The 23,874-nt window shown below is 41.4% G+C and overlaps 1 protein-coding gene across 1 annotated transcript in view; it reads right to left on the bottom strand.

Annotated features, from left to right (window-relative positions):
• Positions 1-23,874, bottom strand: part of ADGRV1 (adhesion G protein-coupled receptor V1) — a 500,140-nt gene that overhangs the window by 247,578 nt on the left and 228,688 nt on the right. The window contains exons 65-70 of the mRNA XM_089679659.1: positions 22,780-22,965; positions 20,232-20,464; positions 16,150-16,298; positions 15,521-15,719; positions 12,453-12,672; positions 4,931-5,170 (exon numbers count right to left, since the gene is read on the bottom strand). Coding sequence (XP_089535785.1) covers positions 4,931-5,170; positions 12,453-12,672; positions 15,521-15,719; positions 16,150-16,298; positions 20,232-20,464; positions 22,780-22,965 — 1,227 coding nt within the window. The remainder of the gene's footprint in view (positions 1-4,930; positions 5,171-12,452; positions 12,673-15,520; positions 15,720-16,149; positions 16,299-20,231; positions 20,465-22,779; positions 22,966-23,874) is intronic.

Below are 23,874 nucleotides of genomic sequence, written 5' to 3'. Positions count from 1 at the left end.
TTATTTAAATACTCTTAAAGGATTAGTTCTCCGTTACCAATTACTCTCTATGCAGATAAAGGGAGCCTGTAGATAAAAACTAAAGTTGAATAATGCCCTTGCGGTGGTGGCCATTTACATACCTCATGAAGCCTGACTGGAAAACTTCCAGGATGTTGCTAAGAGAATCCCGGGTGTTACTGTTCACCTTCACCATCACAGGAGCAAACTCTCAAATGCTGAGCTCAGAGCTACTGCATCAGAGAAGTGAAAGTGCATGTGAGGGGGTTTGAATCAGAAAAAGATGCTTCTGTGATGGTGAAGGTAAACAATAACACCTGGGCCCTTCTTGACAACATCCTAGGAGTTTTCCAGTCAGGCTTCATGAGGTATGTAAATGAGAGAGCGAATCGGCGTCTTGGAGAGTTGGGATTTGAAGGGGCAATCAATTCGAGGAGCGGATTACCTCCCGATCGATAACAATGGGGCAGTTGTTTACTAAACTCATGAGCATCTTCGGTAACAAAGAGGGCATATGCATATGAAAAAAGCAGGGCAGAAGTAGCAGGAGAGTAAGATCTCAGTAGGGATAGGAGACGGGGAGCCGGCAGAGAAGGATCCACCATTCCTAATATGGTGCAACACACATCACTATAGTTCCTTTAAAGTGAACAAAAGCGCTATTAGCCTATCATAGGCTATCTTGGAGGTGAGCGTACATCCTAATCTCACTAAGGAAGTCACCTGGAATTATTTATTAATTTGAATCACTGGGAATTGTCACGATTTTTTCAAAGAGACTTATTATCCGCACATGTTGAGCACTGGATGTCACTTTTCATCTATTTTTCACTATTTATTCACAGAGATTTATCATTTGTATATGTTTATTACTGGATTTCACAATTTATTTTTTTATTTTTTGATCATATTTATTTTATTTTATTTTTGACCACATTTGCTTGTAATTGTTTTTCATTACAGTTTATTGGAAATATGAAATATTACTTTATTTAATGAAAACTTTTTTAGATTGTTTCACTAAGAGGAGGAGCGCGGCATAAATGTATATATTTTATAGGAATTTATTACACATATAAAGAGGATGTGTTGTATGTCAGCACAACTTTATTAATTGTAGTAGGTGGCTCGCAAGTTATACTCTTGTTTTTTATATGTAAATAGGCTACACCTATAGGAAGGGCATTATTCAATTTTGGGCAAAGCTGCACAGCTTGTTTTTATACACAGATGTTGCTTATCTGCATAGGAAGTTTAAGGTGAACTATGCCTTTAAATTCACAAAAATAGCACTTCCCTGGTTTCATTTTCCTAAAGTCAGCACAGCCCTATGCACATTTGTAAAACACATTGCCATGCTTTAAAAATGTGCGATATAGTTACATAGTTACATAGTTAGTCTGGCTGAAAAAAGACAAAAGTCCATCCAGTTCAACCATTAATCTTATACTTTACAGCAGAGTTATGGCCACATAGCTGCTTTATAATTGGACCCCTATGTTTCCTATTTCTTGCTTTCCATCCTGACCTTGTTAATCTGGCCTCATCTGTCCATGATAATGAATAGTGTTCACCTAATTGCCTCATCTAATGCCTTCCTGCACACATCTGTTCTCAGTCTAGCATCTTCTACGTGCAGATGAAAAGCACCTTTTAAATCCACTGGAGTTTACCTTGCTTGTCATGTTTCTATCCATTATACATGGAAAAAGATTTAAAACAAAAAAAAAATAGGATACATTTCACATAACAGGCATGACATAATATTATAATTATTATTATTATACAGGATTTATATAGTGCCATCAGTTTGCTCAGCGCTTTACAAAATAAAGGGAGACAATACAGCTCAATACAAGAGGGTTAGGAGGGCCCTGCTCCTTGGAGCTTACAATCTAAGAGGAAGGGGCTGGTGGTACAAAAGGTAATAAATGTGGGGGATGGACTGGTAGGAGGAATAGAAGATTCGGTTATTAGCTGAAGGCAGGATAGGCTTCCCTGAAGAGATAGGTTTTCAGAGATCGCCTAAACGTGGGCAGAGTAGGCAATAGTCTGATAGATTGAGGTAGAGAGTTCCAGAGGATGGGGGAGGCTCTGGAGAAGTTGTGGAGAAGAGCATGGGAGGAGGAGACAAGGAAGCTAGAGAGCCAGAGGTCATGGGAGGAGCGGAGAGTACGGTTTGGGTGATATTTGGAGACAAGATTGGTGATGTAATTTGGGGCAGAGTTATAAATGGTTTTATATGTGATTGTTATATATTTTGAATTTTATCCGTTGGGCAATGGGAAGCCAGTGGAGGGCTTGGCAGAGAAGGGTGGCAGATATAGAATAGTTAGTAAGGTGGATGAGTCTGGCAGCAGCATTCATGATAGTCTGAAAAGGGGATAGCCTGTGATAAGGTAGGTCAATGAGGAGGGAGCTATAATAGTCAAAGCGAGATATAACCAGGGAGTGAATAAGTTGCTTAGTAGTGTCAGTGGTTAAGAACGGGTGTATCTTGGAGATGTTGCAGAGGTGAAGTCTACAAGATTTTGGCAGTGATTGGATTTGGGGCTGAAAGGACAGATGGGAGTCTAGGATTACACCTAGTACCCTGGCATGAGGGGAGGGACTGATGGTTGTGTTGTTGATCTTGATCAAGAAGACAGGGGAGGGGGCACGGGCTGGAGGGAATAGCATGAGCTCAGTTTTAGAAAGATTGAGTTTGAGGAAGTGGAGTGACATCCACGCCGATATGTCACTTATAATGTGAGAGGAGACTGAAGGGATGAGGTGATGAGTAGAAAGATAGATTTGTGTGTCATCAGCATAGAGATGGTACTTAAAGCTGTGGGAATTTATCAAGTGACCAAGAGAGGAGGTGTAGATGGAGAAGAGAAGGGGTCCAAAGACAGAACCTTGAGGAACCCCTACAGAAAGAGGAGGAAAACCAGGAGAGAGCAGAGTCTCGGAGGCCAAGAGAGCGGAGTTTTTTGAGGAGGAGGGGATGGTCAACAGTATCAAAAGCCGCAGAGAGGTCAAGTAGTAAAAGAGTACAGAGTAGTGGCCATTGGTTTTAGCAGTTAATAAATCATTAGTGAGTTTTAGTAGGGCAGTTTCAGTGGAGTGTAGTGAGCGAAAGCCAGACTGTAAAGGGTCAAGAAGGTTGTTGTCAGTGAGGTAAGAGCTCAGGCGATTGTAGACTAAGCATTCTAAAAGTTTAGAGGTAAACAGGAGCAGGGAGATGGGTCCTAAGTTGTTCAGGTTGGTGGGGTCCATGGAGGGTTTTTTAAGTATGGGAGTGATGTGTGTATGCTTTACAGGAGTGGGGAAGGCAACATTGGAGAGGGAGAGATTGACTATGTGAGTAAGGCAGCATAGGATAGAAGAAGAGGGTGACTGTAGTAGTTGTGAGGGACAGGATCCAAGGGGCAGGTGGTGAGACGGGCTTCTGAGAAAACTTTAGTGACCTCTTCAGTAGTAGCAAGGTCAAGAGAGGAAAGTGTTGAGGGATGTTTAGTACAAGGTAAGCTAAGTGGGATAGATGTCTGTGTAGTGGAAATGCCCCTACGAATTGCATCAATCTTGTTTTTTAAATGATTTGCAATCTCGTAAGCAGTGAGTGAGGTACTGGGTGGAGGTGGATTAAATATGTATTTATTCAATTCTCCTGATCATAGGCACAGCAAATACAAAACTCTATTGTAGAAGTAGCACCCTCCTAGGTAGGGTGCTAGGATGTTAGGCACATTTAGTTCTTTCTGGCTCCTCTGTAGTCATTGGAGCAGCTGTTGACGTCTTTGGGTTGTTCTGGATTTCACAGTCTGCAGATTTGATTGCTTCACTCTGCCATTATTATTATTATAATACAGGATTTATATTTTGCCAACAGTGTATGCAGCACTTTACAACATATAGGCAGACAGTACAATTACTATACAAATGAATACAGGAGGGATCAGAGGGTCTTGCTCTTTAGAGCTTACAATCTAAGCAATCTAGAGGCTTCTAGAACATAGGGGGCTGGAAGAGTCAAATGGGCAGCTTGAATATTTATTTTGCTGCAGCCAATCCCTGGGGAGGTGTAGGTGGGGGCATAAATAATTTGGGGTCTGGGGCAGCCCTGCTCTTGTCCTTCTGGGGAAGTTCCTAGCCTCAGGGGCTATTGCCCCTTTCAGGCAATTTGCTGGAGTTGCTGAAGTTCCTCAAGGTCCTAGCTGTGGCAGAGCTGGGGGCCTATTCCTGATAAACTTTAGGGCTAGCCAGCAGTCCAAGCTAAGGATTTGGTCTGGAGGACTCACTGAAGAGTGCCAGGTGGAAGCTGGAAAGTGCATAGCTGTCCTGTGGCACTGTGAGTATTATCTACTCCCTCATTGAAGAGTGTTTGGTGGAAGTTAGGAACTGAGCAGTTGTACTAAAGCATAGAGGTACCTGAACTGGAGGAGTTCAGCTGTCCTAGTGAGACATTGTGAGAATAGACCTGAGCTCAAGGTCCAAGTAACTGTGTGCTGCTTTTGAAGGATAAATTCCAGCAGTAGCTCTTTTTAAGACAGCTCCTACAGGGTCTCGGTTCGGGCCATAACTATTACCCTTGGCAGATAGTCTCTTTAGAGAAGCCTAGCCTAGTTAAGAGTGTCCTCCAGACACTATTCAGCATAACTTGAGTATCCCATACCACCCTCATCCATTCCCCATCGCAAGTTCTACAGGCAATAAATACTAAAAAGACAACCCCTAGATTGTTGTTTTGTAGCCAGAGTGAATGGACTGTTGCTTGTGTGACTGGTGGTTCTGTACTGTCGGGGAATAAACTAAATAAATATCAGAGGCTTCTACGGGAGTAGCGCTACATATATATTTTCACTTTTTCTCTTTTGAGAAATGTGGCAATGTCAATATTCTCAATGTATGGACAACTGTGCATAATGCATAGCAAACCAGACATACTTACTGTAAGAGTCACATTTCCAGATTTTGGGTCAACTTCAGTGCTGCCACTTCCAATGCTTAGGACAACTATGAATTTTTCTTGAACTTCGATCTCTCCATGAGGCAGAATAGTTAGGGTAATAACCCTTATTCCCCCTTCTCCATCATCATAATGAAAAGATCCATTCAAAGGTCCACTAAAATCATCGCTGCCAGGTGACAGGATGGTCTTGGAATTAGGTCCCAATATATGCCATAATACCTGAAGAATAATATTGCAAAGAAGTAGTATCGATGGGTTATAATGCACACATATACATATATAAAAAAAATAAGCATTGCAGTTTAACAAACACAGTAGCAGTCAAATGACTGCCATTGTTTTTCCTTAATCACTGAGCAATGTACTTATAGTTACTGCAGTGAAACAGGTTGTATTACTGCTTTGGAGACTATCAACCTAACTTTTGAATTGATTGATGAAGCATTAAAGATACATTAGGTTTTGTATTGATGTCCGTGCCCCCACTGGGCAGATTTCCCCTCAGACAGAAAAACAGTGATAAAAACAATTTTTTTTATGTTTTCTTAATAATGCATGCCTGGGCAATAGAAGAAAAACATATCTGGCACATTCCTGCAATACATTTTCCTATGCTTCATGTCTTGAAAAACACTACAAGTATAGGAAAAACCCATTGATCTGCCACATATTCAGTGTGTTCTTGACTCCTTGTTTTGGAAGACAACACAGTAAACTCCCCAGCAGTGTTGTCAGCCCTACCCAGTTCTCTTTTGCTGGTCTACAGAACACTTCCCCCACTACTTATTGCCAAAATATATAGGGGTAAGTGTTCAGTAGTGCACAGAGGTGAACTGATAATACTGCTTGAGATTTTAGAGCAGAGGAAGAGGAAGAGGAGGTTAGGTGCTTACTGGATTTCTGGCAGATCAACGGGTATTTTTCTGTACTTGCAGCTTTTAAAGAAATAAAACATAGGGAATGTCAAGGTATGTATTATTTTCTGTGTAAACACTGGGAAAATTTCCTATTATCATCACTTTCTATTTGAGGACTTTGTTTTATTAGCTCTGGTTCACATTGGTGCGACTTGTCGAGCGATTCGACCATTTCAAATCGCATGACAAGTTGCATCCTATTTGTGCATATGGAACCATTCAAATTGATGCAACTCCGACTTTGCCTTGCCTCATTGATTTGGAAAAAAGGTTCCTGCCCTATTTTTTGCAATTTCATGTGCAATCAGCAAAGACATCTGTGCATAAAGTCGTCCCATCCAATCACTTTCTTTTCCCCTGACAGTGATCACTGGGACAAACAGAGCTGTTAGATCCTGACACTGGACAGGTTGCCCACAGGACAGGTAGGAAGACCCAATTATTTCCAGTGACTCCCTGAAGAGACATCGCTACACTTGATTTTTTCGTCATAGCTTTTAAACTAAAAAAGGGTCAACCGGCTTCCTTAGAATGCAGTAATGAAAAATGTCAAAATGATGAAGTTTTTAGAAAAAAAAATACAGAAATTAGAACCCAGTTTTATTTCATTAAATTATTTCCCTGTTTACTTTCCAACTTAAAAAAATTAGCACTTTTCACCTCCAAGTGTGAATATACATAACACTTCTGAGAAGATTAACACATAAACACAAGGCGGGAAGTGTGATGCTGAGTCTGGCCATTTGCGGAAAGAACCATGTGTTTGCACTGTAGTCATTAGTGGTACTACACAACATACTATGTACATAGTGTTCACATAAAGAAGACATTATCAGCTGAGTCAATAGCAGGAAATTAGACCTCTGCAGAAAATGTACCATGCAACATGATATATGGAAACAGAGGCAGATATGCTATATATGCAGTATGGACAGTTGTACTTATAGCAATATGTACCCTGCAGGGTTGCTACTTCTCAAAACAAATCCTTCAAAAGTTATTTTAGATTACAGTTATTAATGTAGGTTTGTTGTCTCAATTGAACAATTAATATAACGCAACCTGTTATTATTTAGGCTATAGCCCAAGTTGGACAGTGCACCAAGCTGTACTTACAATTAGTGCAGTATGTGTGCAGGGACAATTCCCCAAAACACAGACTGCTTTTCACACCTCCCAATATGTAGTCAGTGGCATTAATGGCTCAGGCAGTATGCTGTAAATAGCAAACATGTACAGATAAGAATGCAGATAGGGAAATACTCTTGGTGACTTAAGTCATCCCATACTGTTCATCATCTTGATGGGCTACAGCAATATGGTGAAGAAGATATTGCCTTTTTTTCATCTCTCCATCTACTGAGATACTGATGTTATGCTGCACCATTCTCCTCTGACCAGCAGGAGGAGAGCTAAAGCCAAGTTAGTCCATAGACTTCTATACAGTGTGTTGAGAATGCTGGAAGTTGTAGTTTTAAGATGGCAGCCATATAATGGGATGAATAGGCTCATAACATTACAGATACCAATAGGTAATGTGCAGTAGGAGGAGTGGAGGGATTATTTTTATTAACCTGCCCGGGAATGTTCTTCGTCTTGGCACCAAGGGAAATCATCCTTATCTGGTTATGCACCTGCCAGTGGGAGACCATATCAGCAGAGATCTGAGCCTGAGACCGGGAGTGAGGACACCCAGGGGTATTGTAGCCATGTCCACATCACAGTACCTGCACCACTGCTGCAGGGAGACTGGAGCATCCACTCACCCTCTTCCTCCCACCACTGATCACCAGGGGCTTTCAGGGAGAAACCAAAGGCAACCTCCCTTTTACAGTGAGAGGTCACTGCAGCATCCTGGGGACTGGTGAGAGGGCTGTTCGTTCATTGCTGATACGGCTAGCGGCACTGAACCACTGAGAGCAGGACACCAAGTATACTGCACCTATTTCAAACCTAGGCTGCACCTAAACCAACCCTACTGTGTATTATACTGAACCTTTACTGCATCTGAACCACCCCTACCTTGCACCTGTGCTGAGACTATACAGTACCTACAGTATCTCACAGAAGTAAGTGCACCCCTCACATTTTTGTAAATATTGTATTATACCTTATCATGTGACAGCACTGAAGAAATGACACTTTGCTACAATGTAAAGTAGTGAGTGTACAGCTTGTATAACTGTAAATTTGATCTTCCCTCAAAATAACTCAACACACAGCCATTAATTTCTAAACCGCTGGCAACAAAAGTGAGTACACCCGTAAGTGAAAATGTCCAAATTGGGCCCAAAGTGTCAATATTTTGTGTGGCCACCATTATTTTCCAGCACTGCCTTAACCCTCTTGGGCATGGAGTTCACCAGAGCTTCACAAGTTTCTACTGGAGTCCTCTTCCACTCCTCCATGACAACATCATGGAGCTGGTGGATGTTAGAGACCTTGCGCTCCTCCACATTCAGTCTGAGGATGCCCCACAGTTGCTCAATAGGGTTTAGGTCTGGAGACATGCTTGGCAAGTCCATCACCTTTACCCTCAACTTCTTTAACAAGGCAGTGGTCGCCTTGGAGGTGTGTTTGGGGTCTTTATCATGTTGGAATACTGCCCTGTGGCCCAGTCTCCGAAGGTAGAGGATAATGCTCTGCTTCAGTATGTCACAGTACATGTGGGGGGGCCCAAGTCTGGAGATAGTCTGCACCCACTGTGGGGGAGCCTACCGCTTATTCTTAGGGGAGACTGGAGTCCGGGAGATAGCACTCTGAGGCAGAGCGCTCACACTGTCACTGCCATTACAACACAGCGATTCCCCAGCCCATTGCTGCAGATGACTGGAGGAGAAAGTCAGCTGATGGGCAGTAGACATGAAGAGGAGAAGCTTGCCACTGTGCTCAGAGACCCAAGAGTGAGAGAGGCATCAATGGAGGCACATGAGGGGAGCAAGAATCCAGAGACAGATGGATACACTGACACACTAAGAATAAGTGAATGCCAGTGCCACTGATCTCAGCAACCCTGCTGCCTCAGACTGATCCCAAACCTCCCCTAGGGCCCCCACCACTGCATCTGACTGATCCAACCCCCCCCCCAGGGCCCCCACCAAATCTGATTGATTCCATCCCTCCCCCAAGACCCCGACCACCGCCGCTGAATGATCCTATCCCCCCCCCCAGGCCCCCCACCATCACCTCTGACTGATCCCTTCCCTCCCCCCAGGGTCTCCACCACCACCTCTGACTGATCACACCCCCGCAGGGCCCCCACCACCACCTATAACTGATCCCACCCCTCCCAGGGCCCCCACCACTGCCTCTGACTGATCCCATCCTCCTAGGGCCCCCACTACCACCTCTGACTGATCACATCCCCCCCAGGGCCTCCACCACTGCATCTGACTGATCCTACCCCCCAAGGACCCTATCACCACCTCTGACTGATCCAACCCCCCCAGAGCCCCCACCCTCCACCGCATCTGAGTAATCCCACCCAGGGCCTCCACCACTGCTTCTGACTGATCCTATCCCCCTAGGGCCCCCACCACTGCCTCTGACTGATCCAACCCCCAAGAGCCCCTAACCACCACCACATCTGACTGATCCCATCCCCCCCAGGGCCCCTACCAACACCTCTGACTGATCCCATTCCCCCCAGGGCCTCTACCACCACCTCTGACTGATCCCATCCCCCCAGGGGTCCCCCACAGCCTTTGACTTGTCCCATTTCCTCAGGGCCCCCACCACTGCATCTGACTGATCCCAACCCACCCCCACTACTGCCCCTAACTGATCCCATTTTCCCCCTACCACCACCGCTGCCTCTGACTGATCCCATCCCCTCTCCCATAGCTGCCTTTGACTGATCCCATCCTCCCACCACCACTGCTGCATCTGACTGATCCCATCCCCCCACCATCACCGCTGCCTCTGACTGATCCCATCCCCCCACAATCACTGCTGCATCTGACTGATCCTCCCACAACCATCACCCTACCTCCATTGCCTCTGACTGATCCCATCCCCCCCACCATCACCACTGCCTCTGACTGATCCCATCCCCCCCACCAATTGCATCACTTCCACTGATCCCTTCCCTATCCCCCTTCCCCAATCACCTCTGCCATTGACCCCCCCCCACCAGCATCACTGCTGCCACTGAACCACCCACCAACAATGAAACTGATACCATCACCCACCACCACCACTGCTGCCACTGATCCTATTTCCCCCCACCATCATCACCACCACCACTGCTGCCACTGGTCCCATCCCCCCAAAACCCTCAGTGGACTGATCCCATCCCCACCACCACTACTGCCGCTGATCCTGCCTCAACCTGCCTTCCCTCACCACCACCACCACCGCTGCCACTGATCCCATCTACCCACCATCATCACTGCCAATGATCTCATCTCCCCCTCTCCCCCAGCACTGCCACTGATCCCATTTCCCACACAGCACTGCCACTGCTTTTTTTAAAAAAGAGTCCTAAAAAGGACAGTTAGGTCTGTGAAGCTGTGCACACTAGGGAATACACAAGGGGATGTATCTTACCGCTCTGCAATCTACAATACAGTACTCAGTCAAACAGATGTTAGGACAAACATGTTTTTGAGTGAGGAATTACAAAAAGGATTGGAATTTTGTGAGTTCAAACAAAAAAGGAATCAAAATAGTGGTATAAACAACAAATATTTCTTATATTTAACTGTAATATTAAAAAGATTGGTTCATCAAATGCATAAACCAATTGTTTCGATATTTCAGTTAATTCTAAGAATTATTAATAAATGTATGATAAGCATATGGTTGGGAGCTGCTGTCAACCGGTATTCTGCATTTCTGCATTTGCTAAAGTAATTTTTAATATCAAAACAAACTGAGTATCAATATGATCAGGATCTTGCTGAAGACGCTGCCATCTTTTACTTTATGCTGTGTACATATGTACCTATTTCCAGGTACATCTGGGATTTCACATACGCAGCCATGACACTCTTCCACGTAGATCAAGCATGTCAGTAATTTCTCCTTTTTGACTGATGACAGGTGTAAAGTATCCCACTTCCTGAGCAACGTGTATATTTATAGGACAGACTTACACTCACAAGGTATTTATTTCCCGCTCATGTTCTTGGCACTACTTACACTTCACAACCTTCACATTGTATAAAGAGGCAGTTTAAAACAATACACTCAGTACTAGCCTTCCTATTTAGACATGTATTTGTTAAAGAAAACAATACATTATGTACTAATTCTTCTATACACAAACACTTTTAGAAATATGCTCCAAGGCGGAAATGACTAAGATAGTAAGGACGTATTATACTCACAACAGCATGTTCCTTCTACATTTACAACCTGTTATGCTAAATGACAAAAAATGAGCTGGCTGCTAGACTAAGTGGACGATATATATATATATATATATATATATATATAGAGTATTCTTTTTTTTTTATATAGTATACACTTCTTTAGGATATATACTTATATGCAAATGATAAGTACAAACAATAATTTCAAAGACAACACATCAAGGGTGAATTAACCAAACAAATGCTATATTTACTCTAAACATCAAATCATTATATATGAAATGCTTATTTTTTTTATCTCCTCTGCATGTAAGTGGGTGTTCAAAGTGAAATGAAAAGTGAATTATGTAGTTTTAATGAATTTTCCCCTGTGGCAATTATATCAACCAAACAGCTAACAAAAAACTTTTTTTTGCTGTTTTACTATGCTATTAGTAGTCACCAGCTATCAGTGTTATCTTGGCTTTATAGCAAAACTCCATACAGTTTATTACATGGTTACATCAACCTGTATTTGACCCATGCTAGGCAAAGTAACTATTCATTTATAGGAAGAACTTTTAGCAGGTTCTGTTTTCCTTCTCAGAGCTCCTTCATTTCCCCAATGAAAACTAGATTTACATCATGGGAGCCTGTAGGTCTAACACCCCTCTGCTATGATCACCTCTTGTACACGGAACAGTTCTTTGTTTTTCTGGTATTGAATAATATGATAAGGAGTAAATAACCTTATATGAGAAGACAGTTCCTACTGATGATGGGAATAAATGTGTAGCCAGTAATTATAAAGGGAAAAGTGGCCTCACTATACCAAATGGTAAACCCAGCCTTGACCTAATGCACCATCCCATAGAGAGATTCTTTTATAGGTTTAAGCAAGGTAAAGCATACAAAAAGCTATGCCTGTTACCTTCCAACAAACAACATGATGGCAGTCAGGGCTGGCTATTGTCCACTCAGGTCTTAAATTTAAATTAAACATTGAGAGGAGGTAGGGAAGCATCAATTGCTCCCCTACATCCAGGAATACCAGATATTTCTCATGTGGTCTGATGATATAACAGGTTGCAGGGAAGTGTTGGATACATAAGAGCAACCTGTTTAAATTTCCTTCTGTAAGGTGAACCTGTCATTTTGCCCAGTACAAGGAAAGGGCATGTTCCTTTTAAAAACACTGCTCATTACCCTATTCAGTAAAGCAAATGTAAGTGCATTAATGCATTATTTGGACCTTTGTACACACAAAATGTATGCAACTGATATCATTACCTGGGCTTCTCCCATGTGTCCGCCTGTCCTCTCAAGCGCTAGCGATATAGTGATGGTCACATTGGGATTTGGAAGGGTTATTTGACTTTTGTTAAGAAATTTCACAGCTCCATTTGGGGAGTCACTTTTTGCTATTGTAATGAATGTCAGGAGGTGTGCACCCAAAACAGCGCCTCCACTTGCTCCCACAAGGCGAATCTCAAATTGCTCTGCAAATTCACTAAAACAACAAAAAAATATGTACAGTGATATTTACTAATGCGTATGATGGTGTGAAGCTTCTTGATAATATTAAAAGGGCTAGTTATTAAAAAAAAACTGTAAAATGAGTTGTCCACAATTATCAGATTCCTTGGTTCTTGTGCCCAGAGGATAAAAGATAAAACTTGATTAGTTGCTATTTCCAAAAAGTATTGTGCTTTCTGTTTTCTTTTCACACGTTTGGTATCACTAACCTCCTATATATCCTAGAGTATAGTCCCAAGTGGAACTTATAGAGGTTTCTTCAAATTTGCAGTGTAACGTGCACTAACCTATCATAGCTAACTGGAATTAATTTCTTTAATCATGTGGATACAGCAAACTCAGATTTGATGGTTTGTTGTCAGTTACTGTATTCTACATTTACTGGGGCCAATCATTTCCCACCTTTTTTTCTCTACATTGCACTTGCTGCCAAAAGATGCCAAACATGAAATTCAATACATATAGCTATGGTAAACATACACTGTTGGGTCTATTTTTAAATGTCTTTACACAAGATTATACAACGTTCACCCAACATTCACATATTATTCTTTTTGATTCACTTGGACAAGTGTACAAATTTTGGTTGAAAGTTATAAATCTTTGTGAAAATATATATAAAAATAAACCCCTAAATGTATAGCACACAGTCCTACAGTCTTTACGTGTCCTATTAATGAAGGCTGCCACAAAGTACTTTTATATCTAAACTGGAAACTTTACAAAATGAAACATTTAAACAATCTACTGCTCTTTGTTTACCCACTAGCCTACAGGGAACTTATACCCCCTTCCTGCCCAGGCCAATTTCCAGCTTTCAGCGCTGTTGCACTTTGAATGACAATTGCGCGGTCATGCAACACTGTACTCATATGAAATTGTTATCATTTTTTTATGACAGATAGAGCTTTATTTTGGTGGTATTTAATCACCTCTGAGTTTTTTATTTTTTCTTAAACAAACCAAAAACCACAGAAAATTTTGAAAAAAAAAGTTTTTTCTTAGTTTTTGTTATAAAATTTTGTAAATAAGTGATTATTCTCCTTCACTGATATGCGCTAATGAGGCTGCAGTGATGGGCACTGATAGGCTGCATTGATGGACACTGATAGGTGGCACTGATGGGCGCTGATGAGGCACTGTTAGGTGGCACTGATGGGCATTGACAGGCATCACTGATGGGCACCGAAAGGCAGCACTCATATATGGCACTGATAGGCGGCACTGATAGGTGGCACTGATAGGCGGCACTAACTGGCACTGATAGACGGCACTGACTGGCACTGACTGGCACTGTTAGGCGGCACTGATAGGCAGCATTGACGGGCACTGATAGGCAGCACTGACAGGCACTGATAGGCGGCACTGATGCACACTGATAGGCGGCACTGATTGGCAGCACTGATAAGTGGCACTGACTGACATTGATAGGTGGCACTGACTGGCACTGATGGGTGACACTGAAAGGCAGCTCAGATGGGCACTGATATGTGGCATTGATGTGGCACTGAAATGTGGCACTGATGGGCACTGGCAGGTGGCATGGATGAGCACTGAGAGCTGGCACTGATGGACACTGACTGGTGGCGCTGCTGGGGCTACACAGATCATCAGGGCACACTGATCATCAGTGCTCTGATGATCTGTGTACATGTCCCCTCCGAGGAATGCCGATTACCGGCTTTCCTCTCCTCACGAGCTGTCAGCATGACAGCTCGTGGGGAGAGAGATGCCAATAACTGGCATTTCCCTGTTTACATGTGATCAGCTGTGATTGGACACAGCTGTTCACATGACCGAGCCGACATCTTCGGCTCTTTCCATGGATCGGTGATCCGCTGTGTCCGAGGGACACAGCGCACCGCCGATCGTCGTGCTGTGCGCTCTGGGAGCCACGAATTCGCGGTTAGAATGGGAGGAGAGAACCACCTTGCGTCCGTCATATTACTATATGGTGGGCGGGAGGCGGTTAAAGCTTGTCTAAACCCTAATCAAAAATTAAATATAATGCAGCTTTTTAGTGCCATTTTAGTGGCACTTGGCAGGAACGTGCCGACACTTTTGAGCGCCCCCGTTTAATAAAATATTACAATAATATAGCTACTGCAATGTTTGACTTACTATTTTAAATTTCAGGAACCATTACATATTTCCAGAAGTGTTGCTGGTGGTTGCAAATTTCCCAAAACCCAAGTTAGACTGAAGAAAATGTGTTTAGTGCCATGCATTTGTATTTGTGTTTTTGTACTATTGTTTTTTGCATCTCTGTTTTCTATGCCTCTATCTAGGCTTCCTTAAATATCTTCTCCTAATCTATATCTATTTTACATCTTTACACATGCAAAAGGCCCAAGACCAGACTCTGGGGTTGATTCACTAAAACTGGAGAGTGCAAAATCTGGTGCAGCTCTGCATAGAGACCAATCAGCTTCCAGTTTTTTTGTCAAAGCTAAATTGAACAAACTGAATATAGAAGCTGATTAGCTACCATGCAAAGCTGAAGAAAATGTGTTTAATGCCATGCATTTGTATCTGTGTTTTCTATGCTTCTATCTATGCTTCCTTAAATATCTTCTCCTAATCTTCTATATCTATTTTATCTCTACACACAGAGAGTGCAAAATCTGTTGCAGCTCTGCTGCAATCAGCTTCTAGTTTGTTTTTGTCAAAGCTTAATTGAAGAAACTGAAGATAAAAGCTGATTGAGTACCATGCAAAGCTGCACCAGATTTTGCACTCTCCATTTTTAGTAAATCAAACCCTTTGTTTAAATAAAAAAAAAACATGATAATATATATTATCATTCAGAATTTATTATTTACCTTTCCTCATCATCAATAATACTGATGTTGATAAAGCTCTGATTTTGCCCATGCAGGAACACTACTGTAGTATTAAAGTCTGCAAAGTCTATACCAGCAGTGGCAGAAATGCTGTGGAAGATCAAATCAGCTGTGACATAGCCATATGTTCCACGTGTTCTTAGCACAGGAATCAACATCACTCCAACATCTTCTTCCACTACAAAATAAAGCACGATAAACATTGTATGCTTACACACTGGTCAATCAGTTAATATTATGATTTTTTTTGGACATTGTAGGAGTGGTGAATGAAGAAGAAATGAAGAAGGAAAAAAGTAAAACAGCACCCCCACATCTAGACCTTGATAAAAAAAAAACATCTGGTGCACCCTACATATTTAATTTGTGTGATCTTCAGCATTCAAAGCTATAATATATGAATCACATGCCTGTTCCTACTGGAGCAACATTATATCATGTTATATCAGGCCATTTAGGAATTTTCTTACTTTCTGACAGGCAGACAAGCATGTTGTAGTACACTACATGTATCATAAAAGCCAATAGAGTGCTCATGAGCTATAGAAGCTGAAAACAGTAAGGAGTTATTTACAAAACTATGCAATGACACATAAATGATAAATTACCTTGGATTACAGTAAACTGTGGATCAAACTCGATAACTCCTTCTGCATTGTCGTTAGGAAGAATAATGATTCGTACCACTGAATTGTTTCCTATAAGAGGAGGCTGATCTATCTGTAGCCCATTTTCTCTAATTGTATGGTCATAGCTCCTGTACAAAGAAAAATATTACTATATACATATTCTACTAACGATAACATAAAATAAGATAAAAATACCAAGTGTCGGTTAGATTGATCAGGTATTTGGCACCTATGTCCCTGTAGTTTTCACAGAAAACTCTACTTTTGTAAAAACAATGTTCCAATATACAGTATAATTGCTCAACACACTAATTTTTTATTTATGTTAAATAAAAATTACCCTTTTTTTGCAGGCAGAAAAGCCCAAAATTTGAATGCTGCTTTCTTACAACCAAGGAAACCACTGCAACATTGGAGGAGAACCATCCCTAGATTGTACAGCAGTGAGTCTGTGGTGGACAGCACTGGAAACAGTGCAAAAAGTGTAAACAGCTTCTTTTATTTAAATTTAGGAGTTAAAAAATTATTAATTATTTCTTAAATTGTTCTGTCTGTTGGCTGATATATAGAATTGTATGTCCATGTCCAAAGTTTACATAGGGAAAATAAAGAGAGAATATAGACATAGGATAGGAGAACACCTTGCCAGTATAACAGGCAAGGATGATGAGTTCTCAATAGCAGTTCATTTCGAACACAATCACAGTTCATCCCTGAAAGAGATAAAATTTGCCGCCATTTATCAGTTATCACTGTCAGAAAGAAGGGGGGACAAGGACAAAGTCCCTGCAAAAAGATGCAAGATGGATGTTTTGACTTACAATGAGCCCCCATGGATTTATAAATGAGTTATCATTGCAGCCATTCTTATGAAGATAGAGGTCTTGATACATATTTCTCAATAGATGGGCACAAATAGGGGTGATGTTTAAATATTCCCCAATTTAGGGGTATAGTTGATATGGATTTGGCGAGATTCGCCTTTAACCTCAACTTTGGGTTGCCTGACAGGTTGGCCACTTTTTGTAGAGTGGCACCCACACTGAGCCCATCTAGAGCATAATGTACTCGGGGAGGTGGCTTTAAGAGGCACAATATAGCCCTGACAGTGGAGATATATAGTGTTAGCCATGGACCAATCCCTGACTAAGCCCTGAAGAAGTCCCTGTCAGTGTGAGGGGCGAAACATGTAGGCGTCGGGGATTACGCTCTCTCCCTCTCCAGGAACCAGACCCACAGAGATGCTGGAGTACACGCCGACTCCCATGATACACTCTTATCAGCAGCAAGATACAAAGACACCTCATCCAAGCAGTACATGAATACTACAATTGATGGCCACATTAAGGAAGAGGAGCTTTAGAGCACTGAAGAACAACTGGTAAGATCGCTTCAGTTATCATTTCATTGCCATGGTGCAGTCTTTAATGATATCCACCCGTATTGAGCAGCTTGCACACTGTGGGTAAATCAGCTGTCATACAAAGGAGGACTAGTCACATGATAGGCTGGATCCAGTGGTCTCCTTTCGGGTGTTTGTATAGACTGTCGGCTGCTACATTGCTGTGATTTAAGTTCAGGCAACAGTATTGAAGTGGTACAGTGCTCACCTACACTGCGTATACACTGATACCCCACCACTATTACCTGGGATTTACATCTGCCATCAAGCTTCATTACATTGGAGAGCTATACAGGTGGGACCTAGATGAAGGACTATAGGCATTGAGTACAGCAAGAGATATTATACAGTTGCAAGAAAAAGTATGTGAACCCCTTGGGATTACGTGGAGTTTTGCATGAATTGGGCATAAAATGTGCTCTGAACGTCATCTAAGTCACAACAATAGAAGAACACAGTCTGCTGAACATAATACTACACAAACATTAGATGTTGCCATGGTTTAATTGCACATAACATGTAAACATTCACAGTCCAGGGAGGAAAAAGTATGTGAGGCCCTAGCTTAATGACTTCTCCCAGAGCTAATTGGAGCCAGGAGTGAGCCAACCTTGACTCCAATCAGTGTGATGATATTGGATGTGTTGCTGACAGCTGTCCTGCCCCTAAAAAACACACACCTGTTTTGGGTTTACTGGTTTCAAGAAGCACTGTCTGATGTGAACCATGCCTCGCAGAAAAGAGCTCTCAGAAGACCTATGATCAAATATTGTTGACTTGCATGAAGCTGGAAAGGGTTACAAAAGTACCTCCAAAAGCCTTGATGTTCATGAGTCCACGGCAAGACAGACTGTCTACAAATGGAGAAAGTTTAGCACTGTTGCTACTCTCCCTAGGCGTGGTCGGCCTGTAAAAATGACTGCAAGAGCACAGCGCAGAATGCTGCATGCGGTAAAGAAGAATCCCAGAGTGTCAGCTAAAGACCTACAGAAATCTCTGGCACATGCTAACATTTTTGTTGACACATCTACAATAAGGAAAACATTAAACAAGAATGGAGTACATGGGAGAATACCACGGAGGAAGCCATTGCTGTCCAAAAAGAATATTGCAGCACGTTTGAAGTTTGCAAAAGAGCACCTGGATGTTCCACAGCACTACTGGCAAAATATACTGTGGACAGATGAAACCAAGATTGAGTTGTTTGGGAAGAACACACAACACTATGTGTGGAGAAAAAAAAGGCACAGCACACCAACATCAAAACCTCATCCCCACTGTAAAACATGGCAGAGGGAGCATCATGGTTTGGGGCTGCTTTGCTGCCTCAGGGCCTGGACGGATTGTTGTCATTGATAGGAAAATGAATTCCAGAGTTTATCAAGACATTTTGCAGGAAAACGTACGACCATCTATCCGCCAACTGAAGCTCCGCAGAGGATGGGTGATGCAACAGGACAATGACCCAAAGCATACAAGTAATTCAAGAAAACAATGGCTGCAACAGCACAGAATACGCCTTCTGGAGTGGCCCAGTTAGAGTCCTGACCTCAACCCGATTGAAATGCTGTGGCATGACCTTAAGAGAGCGATTCACACCAGACATCCCAAGAATATTGCTACACTGAAACAGTTCACATACTTTTTCTTGCAACTTTAGTGCACATGCTCCATGGGCTTGTACACATCTTTGTATTAGTTGGACAGCTAATATCCATACGTGGACTTGCGATGTCTACCCCAGTTTGGGATCCTTTTTGCGGTTCCGTTCCACTATACCACAGGAGGGGGGAACTAAGGATTATAGGGTGGTATGGACGGTCAGTTTTTTGGAGTAGATAGGGGGGTTCTGTGTGAAGGGGCCTTTTGGGGGGGATTCTTAGGCAGGTGGTCGTGAGTATACATTGAGATGTTTGTCACTTTTATTTTTACATCTAATTTAATAAACACTGCCTTTTTGTAGCCTGTGAGGTGCTTTATCCTTGTGGTGTTTGTTATATGTATACAATATTTTCTGGATGCATCTCCCCTTAATCAGGGTTAAGCACTGGCAGGGTTACCAATCCCAGAGTATGGCATTTTTGCAGGGATTTCTTTAATACTGGAAGTATTCATTGCCAAAGAGGGCAGCTAGGTTTAGCGGGTGGCTTGACTATTCAAGTTCCATAAATGCACAGATCATTGATCTGGATTTAGACTTGGGCATTAAATCTCTCAATGGCAAAGAGGTTTTATCACTAGAATAGTTTGAACCTTAATTTTCATTAATTATCTGTGTGAGTGCTAAATAAAGTACTCATGTTTACATTCATTTTCTAATTTCCAAGCTTCATGATTAGCAAACTCAGATGCCATTCCGATATATTTCAACTTGACCAATGGATCTTATTCTTCCAGCTGTAGCCCTTGATCACCCACTTATACACTGCCTTGGATTCCAGGAGGATCGTGCCTATGAGTAACTTAATACAGCCACGCACAAGTAAAGTGCCAAGTGAGTACCTGCTATGATTACTGTGTTAGAAAGCAACGGTAAGCAAGTAGGTGAAAAGGATGTAGGAGATTATGAAGATGCCTCTTTTCGATAGGCAAAATAAATTGTAAGTTTGTAACTCCTTTTTTAGGTATAAACAATTTGGCATTGTGCTAAATGTCTTACCTTCCTACAAGTTTCACCTCTGTGATGATAGCAAAAAAATCCTCTGGACCTTCTGGTAGAACATCATTTTTTATCTCTATTGAAAGAACTTTCATTGTTTCATTTGGTCTAAACAGGAGTTCTCCAGAAGTAATTGTATAATCCAAGCCACTTAGTGCTGACCCATTCTTGGTTTGATATTTCAGCTGAACATCTCCATATCTTCCACCTATTCGGGAGATTGTTGTGTTTACCTAGTTATAATACAAATAAATAATTAGGGGCTGATTCATTAAACATGAATAAAAGAAATTAAGAACAAAATTGGAGCTGTTGTCAAAAGCTACCAATCAGATTTTGCCTTTGATTTCATGAAAAATTGAAACAACAATTCGTATTGACAACAATTCCATTTTTAAGATCTTTTTGTTTTTCGATGTGATGAGTCATCTCCTGCGCATGAAACACATCGGATGGAGCCACTTGCTGACGTCACGCCACAGTTGCCGGAACGACGGCCGGAACGAGGTCGGAACGACGGCCATCTTGGTACATGATTTATATTCAATTATACTCTAGTTCCACGTTGATTGTCTTTTATTCATGATACAATAAAATACTACACTATATACAATTCTTGGCTCGTGTGGTGAGCTATCCCTCATAGGAGAGGGTCCATCTGCGTTTTGTGCCCTTGGCGGAGCATCCCCTGCAGAGGCTTCACTGCTGTTACCTGTTGTCCAGATGAGATGTGCTTACATGCTGTTTACCACTAGATATCTGGTGAGTGTACATCTGACAGGGGTAGTGGATTCCTGTTTGGATCGCTTCATAGTATTTCACCGTGATTGCCGTACCTATATTCTTACGTACAATTTTATTACTGATATTTATTGGGCTATATTTTCACCTTCATGCTGCACTTTATTGTTCACACATTGATCGAATGACTCTTTGAACAAATTTAAACATTTATTAATATAATATGTTATATATTTTTTTATACGCTGTACATGACTGTTCCATTGAGCAGTTTTATTTTTCAGATTGATATTTGCACTTTACTTTCACATTAGTATTCACTTATTTTAGCGCTGCACTTTCTATACATTTATCTATAAGGAATTGTTACCTATACCTTTGTGCTAGCTGCTTATATAGTTCCAGCGCTTGCCTATGCTTGATTATATTTAGGTGTTATGTTTAGGTTTACAGCCAGAATATTTGAAAATTACCTTTTTGGATGTGATCATATGGTTTTTAGGGTCTTATCACGTATTGCAGATATAACGTTTATTGGCAATGACTACAACTGTATCAGCGTTATGACTAAAATGAACTTGTCAATCAAATGCAGAGATAACAATATCCTTTATTCAAAAAATTACACTTTGGCTATAATAATATGATATAAAAATGGGAATGTCTTCCTGAGCTTAACTGTGTGAACACCTAATATAAATAAGCAAGCTGCTGTCACCTGTTCCCTAAACCCCAGGATATGCAAACATAAAACCAAAAAATGGTGAAGCGCTAAGCGAATGCGATAAACCAATAAATCCTGAGGAAGCCACGTGTTGGATCATGGTGTAACGCGTAGAGCGCATGTGCGGTGACGCACTTCCGGTAGCAGCGGAGACGCACGTCCAGTTCCTAACACCATCGTGGTACACCCGAGTCCTCTAGTATACCCATAGCACATGGGAACTGCTGTACTGTCAAGATAACTATGTGATTGTCCATTTTATTTGGCGATTTGTCAGATTAAAAGCAGTATTACACTATGGAGATCTTTTTATTTTACCCCTTTCATGCATGCCTGAGTCCAATTGTGTGAAAGGGCAGCTAAAGGTGCGCTGAGTTAGGAGCGGAGCCCGATTGGAATCTGTGGAGTCGGTGGAGCCAGATTGTGGGACGCCTTCTGGTGTGGGAATACTTAAGGTGCTGTGACCCTGAGGGGTTGATGTTGGGAGGGGAGGAGGCACTTTAGCTACTGTGGGATAAGTCACACAAGAGTGTCACTGAGAGCACAAGAAAGTGTACATTGAAAATTGAAGCACTGTTGTGTTGGACTGATAACTATTGATATTTGCACTGAATGATTTATTTAAGAGATTGCTGATTATTTACTATTTGTGTTTAAGCACTTATCACTTTTTATATAAATTTTCAACATTATTTTGGTTCATATGTCACTTTACCTGGTGTGCCTTTATTGATTGGCGGACCAGGCACCTGGATTTTTACACAGTTTACTGTTGTTTTGCATTTTGAGCACGTGTCACTTTACAATTTTTATGTGTTGCAGTCTCATGTTTATATATTGATTAATGATTTTTATCAATTCAGATATATTTGCATTTTGAGCACGTGTCACTTTACGTTTTTCATAGGTTGGAGTCTCACATTTATTGATTAATTATATTTATGATTTTAGTTTTATTTATTTTTGTTTATTTACACTGATTTATTGGTTTATCGCATTCGCTTAGCGCTTCACCATTTCTTGGTTTTATAACAAAATGATCATTAAAATCTCTAGTAAAAATATATCAGTATTTTTATTTACCCATTGTGATTCTTCTGAAATTTGTAACAACGTCTGTGAAAACTGAAACAATCCATATGGTAGATCGCTGGAAGCCATGGTGACATTTGCTAATCGTGTGGATTCATTTATAATTCCTCCTTCACTGATTTTGCTGAGATACAACTCGTAGAAGCTTTTTTCTTCAGGTACATTGTCATCAACAGCCTACATGAAACCAAGACAGTGCAAGAAATAACAGTTTCAAATGCACTAAATATTAATATTTTTATACTTTGATGCAGCAATAATATTTTAATAGAAGTAATGCAGTATAGCATAATAGCATTTTTGCCTTCTACACTTGTTAAAATTGTTAATGACAAGGGAAAAGAACAATGGAAGGGCAGAACTCGTTGGCAATTATGTTTTAGCAGGGAAGATTTGTTTTCTATTTACAGACCTTTAAGGAATGAATTCGTTTTTTTTTTTGTTTTTTTTTTAGTATGGTAAGAGCCATAAAAAAGTTAAAAATACATATTTTTTTCTTGACAGGTAAATATGAAATGTTAAATATCAGCAATATATCGTGTTACTGGCCATCAGGTTGAGCTTTAGGGGCCTTCTTTTTCACATATTTTACTCTACCACCTTACTATCTTCTTTTAAAATCCTGTTTAACCATGTCAACAGCTCAAACATAAATGTACACACAAGTACTAAATGATTAATCGCAGTAGACCATTCATTATCAGACACTCCATCCAAGCCTTAAGTTGGACAAGGTGAACATACAGAAAGGTAGCTTCTGCTGTGCTGACTATGTACATAACCCTTAGGGTTTGGTCTACTAAAACTGGAAAGTGCACGATGTGGTGCAGCTCTGCATAGAAATCAATGAGCTTCCAGGTTTTTTGTCAAAGTTTAATCGAACAAGCTGAAGTTAGAAGCTGATTGGACACTGTGCACAGCTACACCAGATTTCACACTCTGCAGTTTTAGTAAATCACCCCCTTAGTGTTCTAGGAATTCTTTTCATATTTTAGGCCCCTTTCACACGGGGCGGACCCATCAGCGGATCAGTTTGCTTAGTGGAGGATCTGCCCACTGAGCAAGCAGATGATAGGACACAGCCCA

This window comes from Staurois parvus, unplaced genomic scaffold, assembly GCF_062004578.1.
Source record: "Staurois parvus isolate SC_StPar_1 unplaced genomic scaffold, SC_StPar_1.0 ptg000229l, whole genome shotgun sequence".
Taxonomy (NCBI): Eukaryota; Metazoa; Chordata; class Amphibia; order Anura; family Ranidae; genus Staurois; species Staurois parvus.
This window is presented reverse-complemented; position numbering and strand designations above follow the sequence as displayed.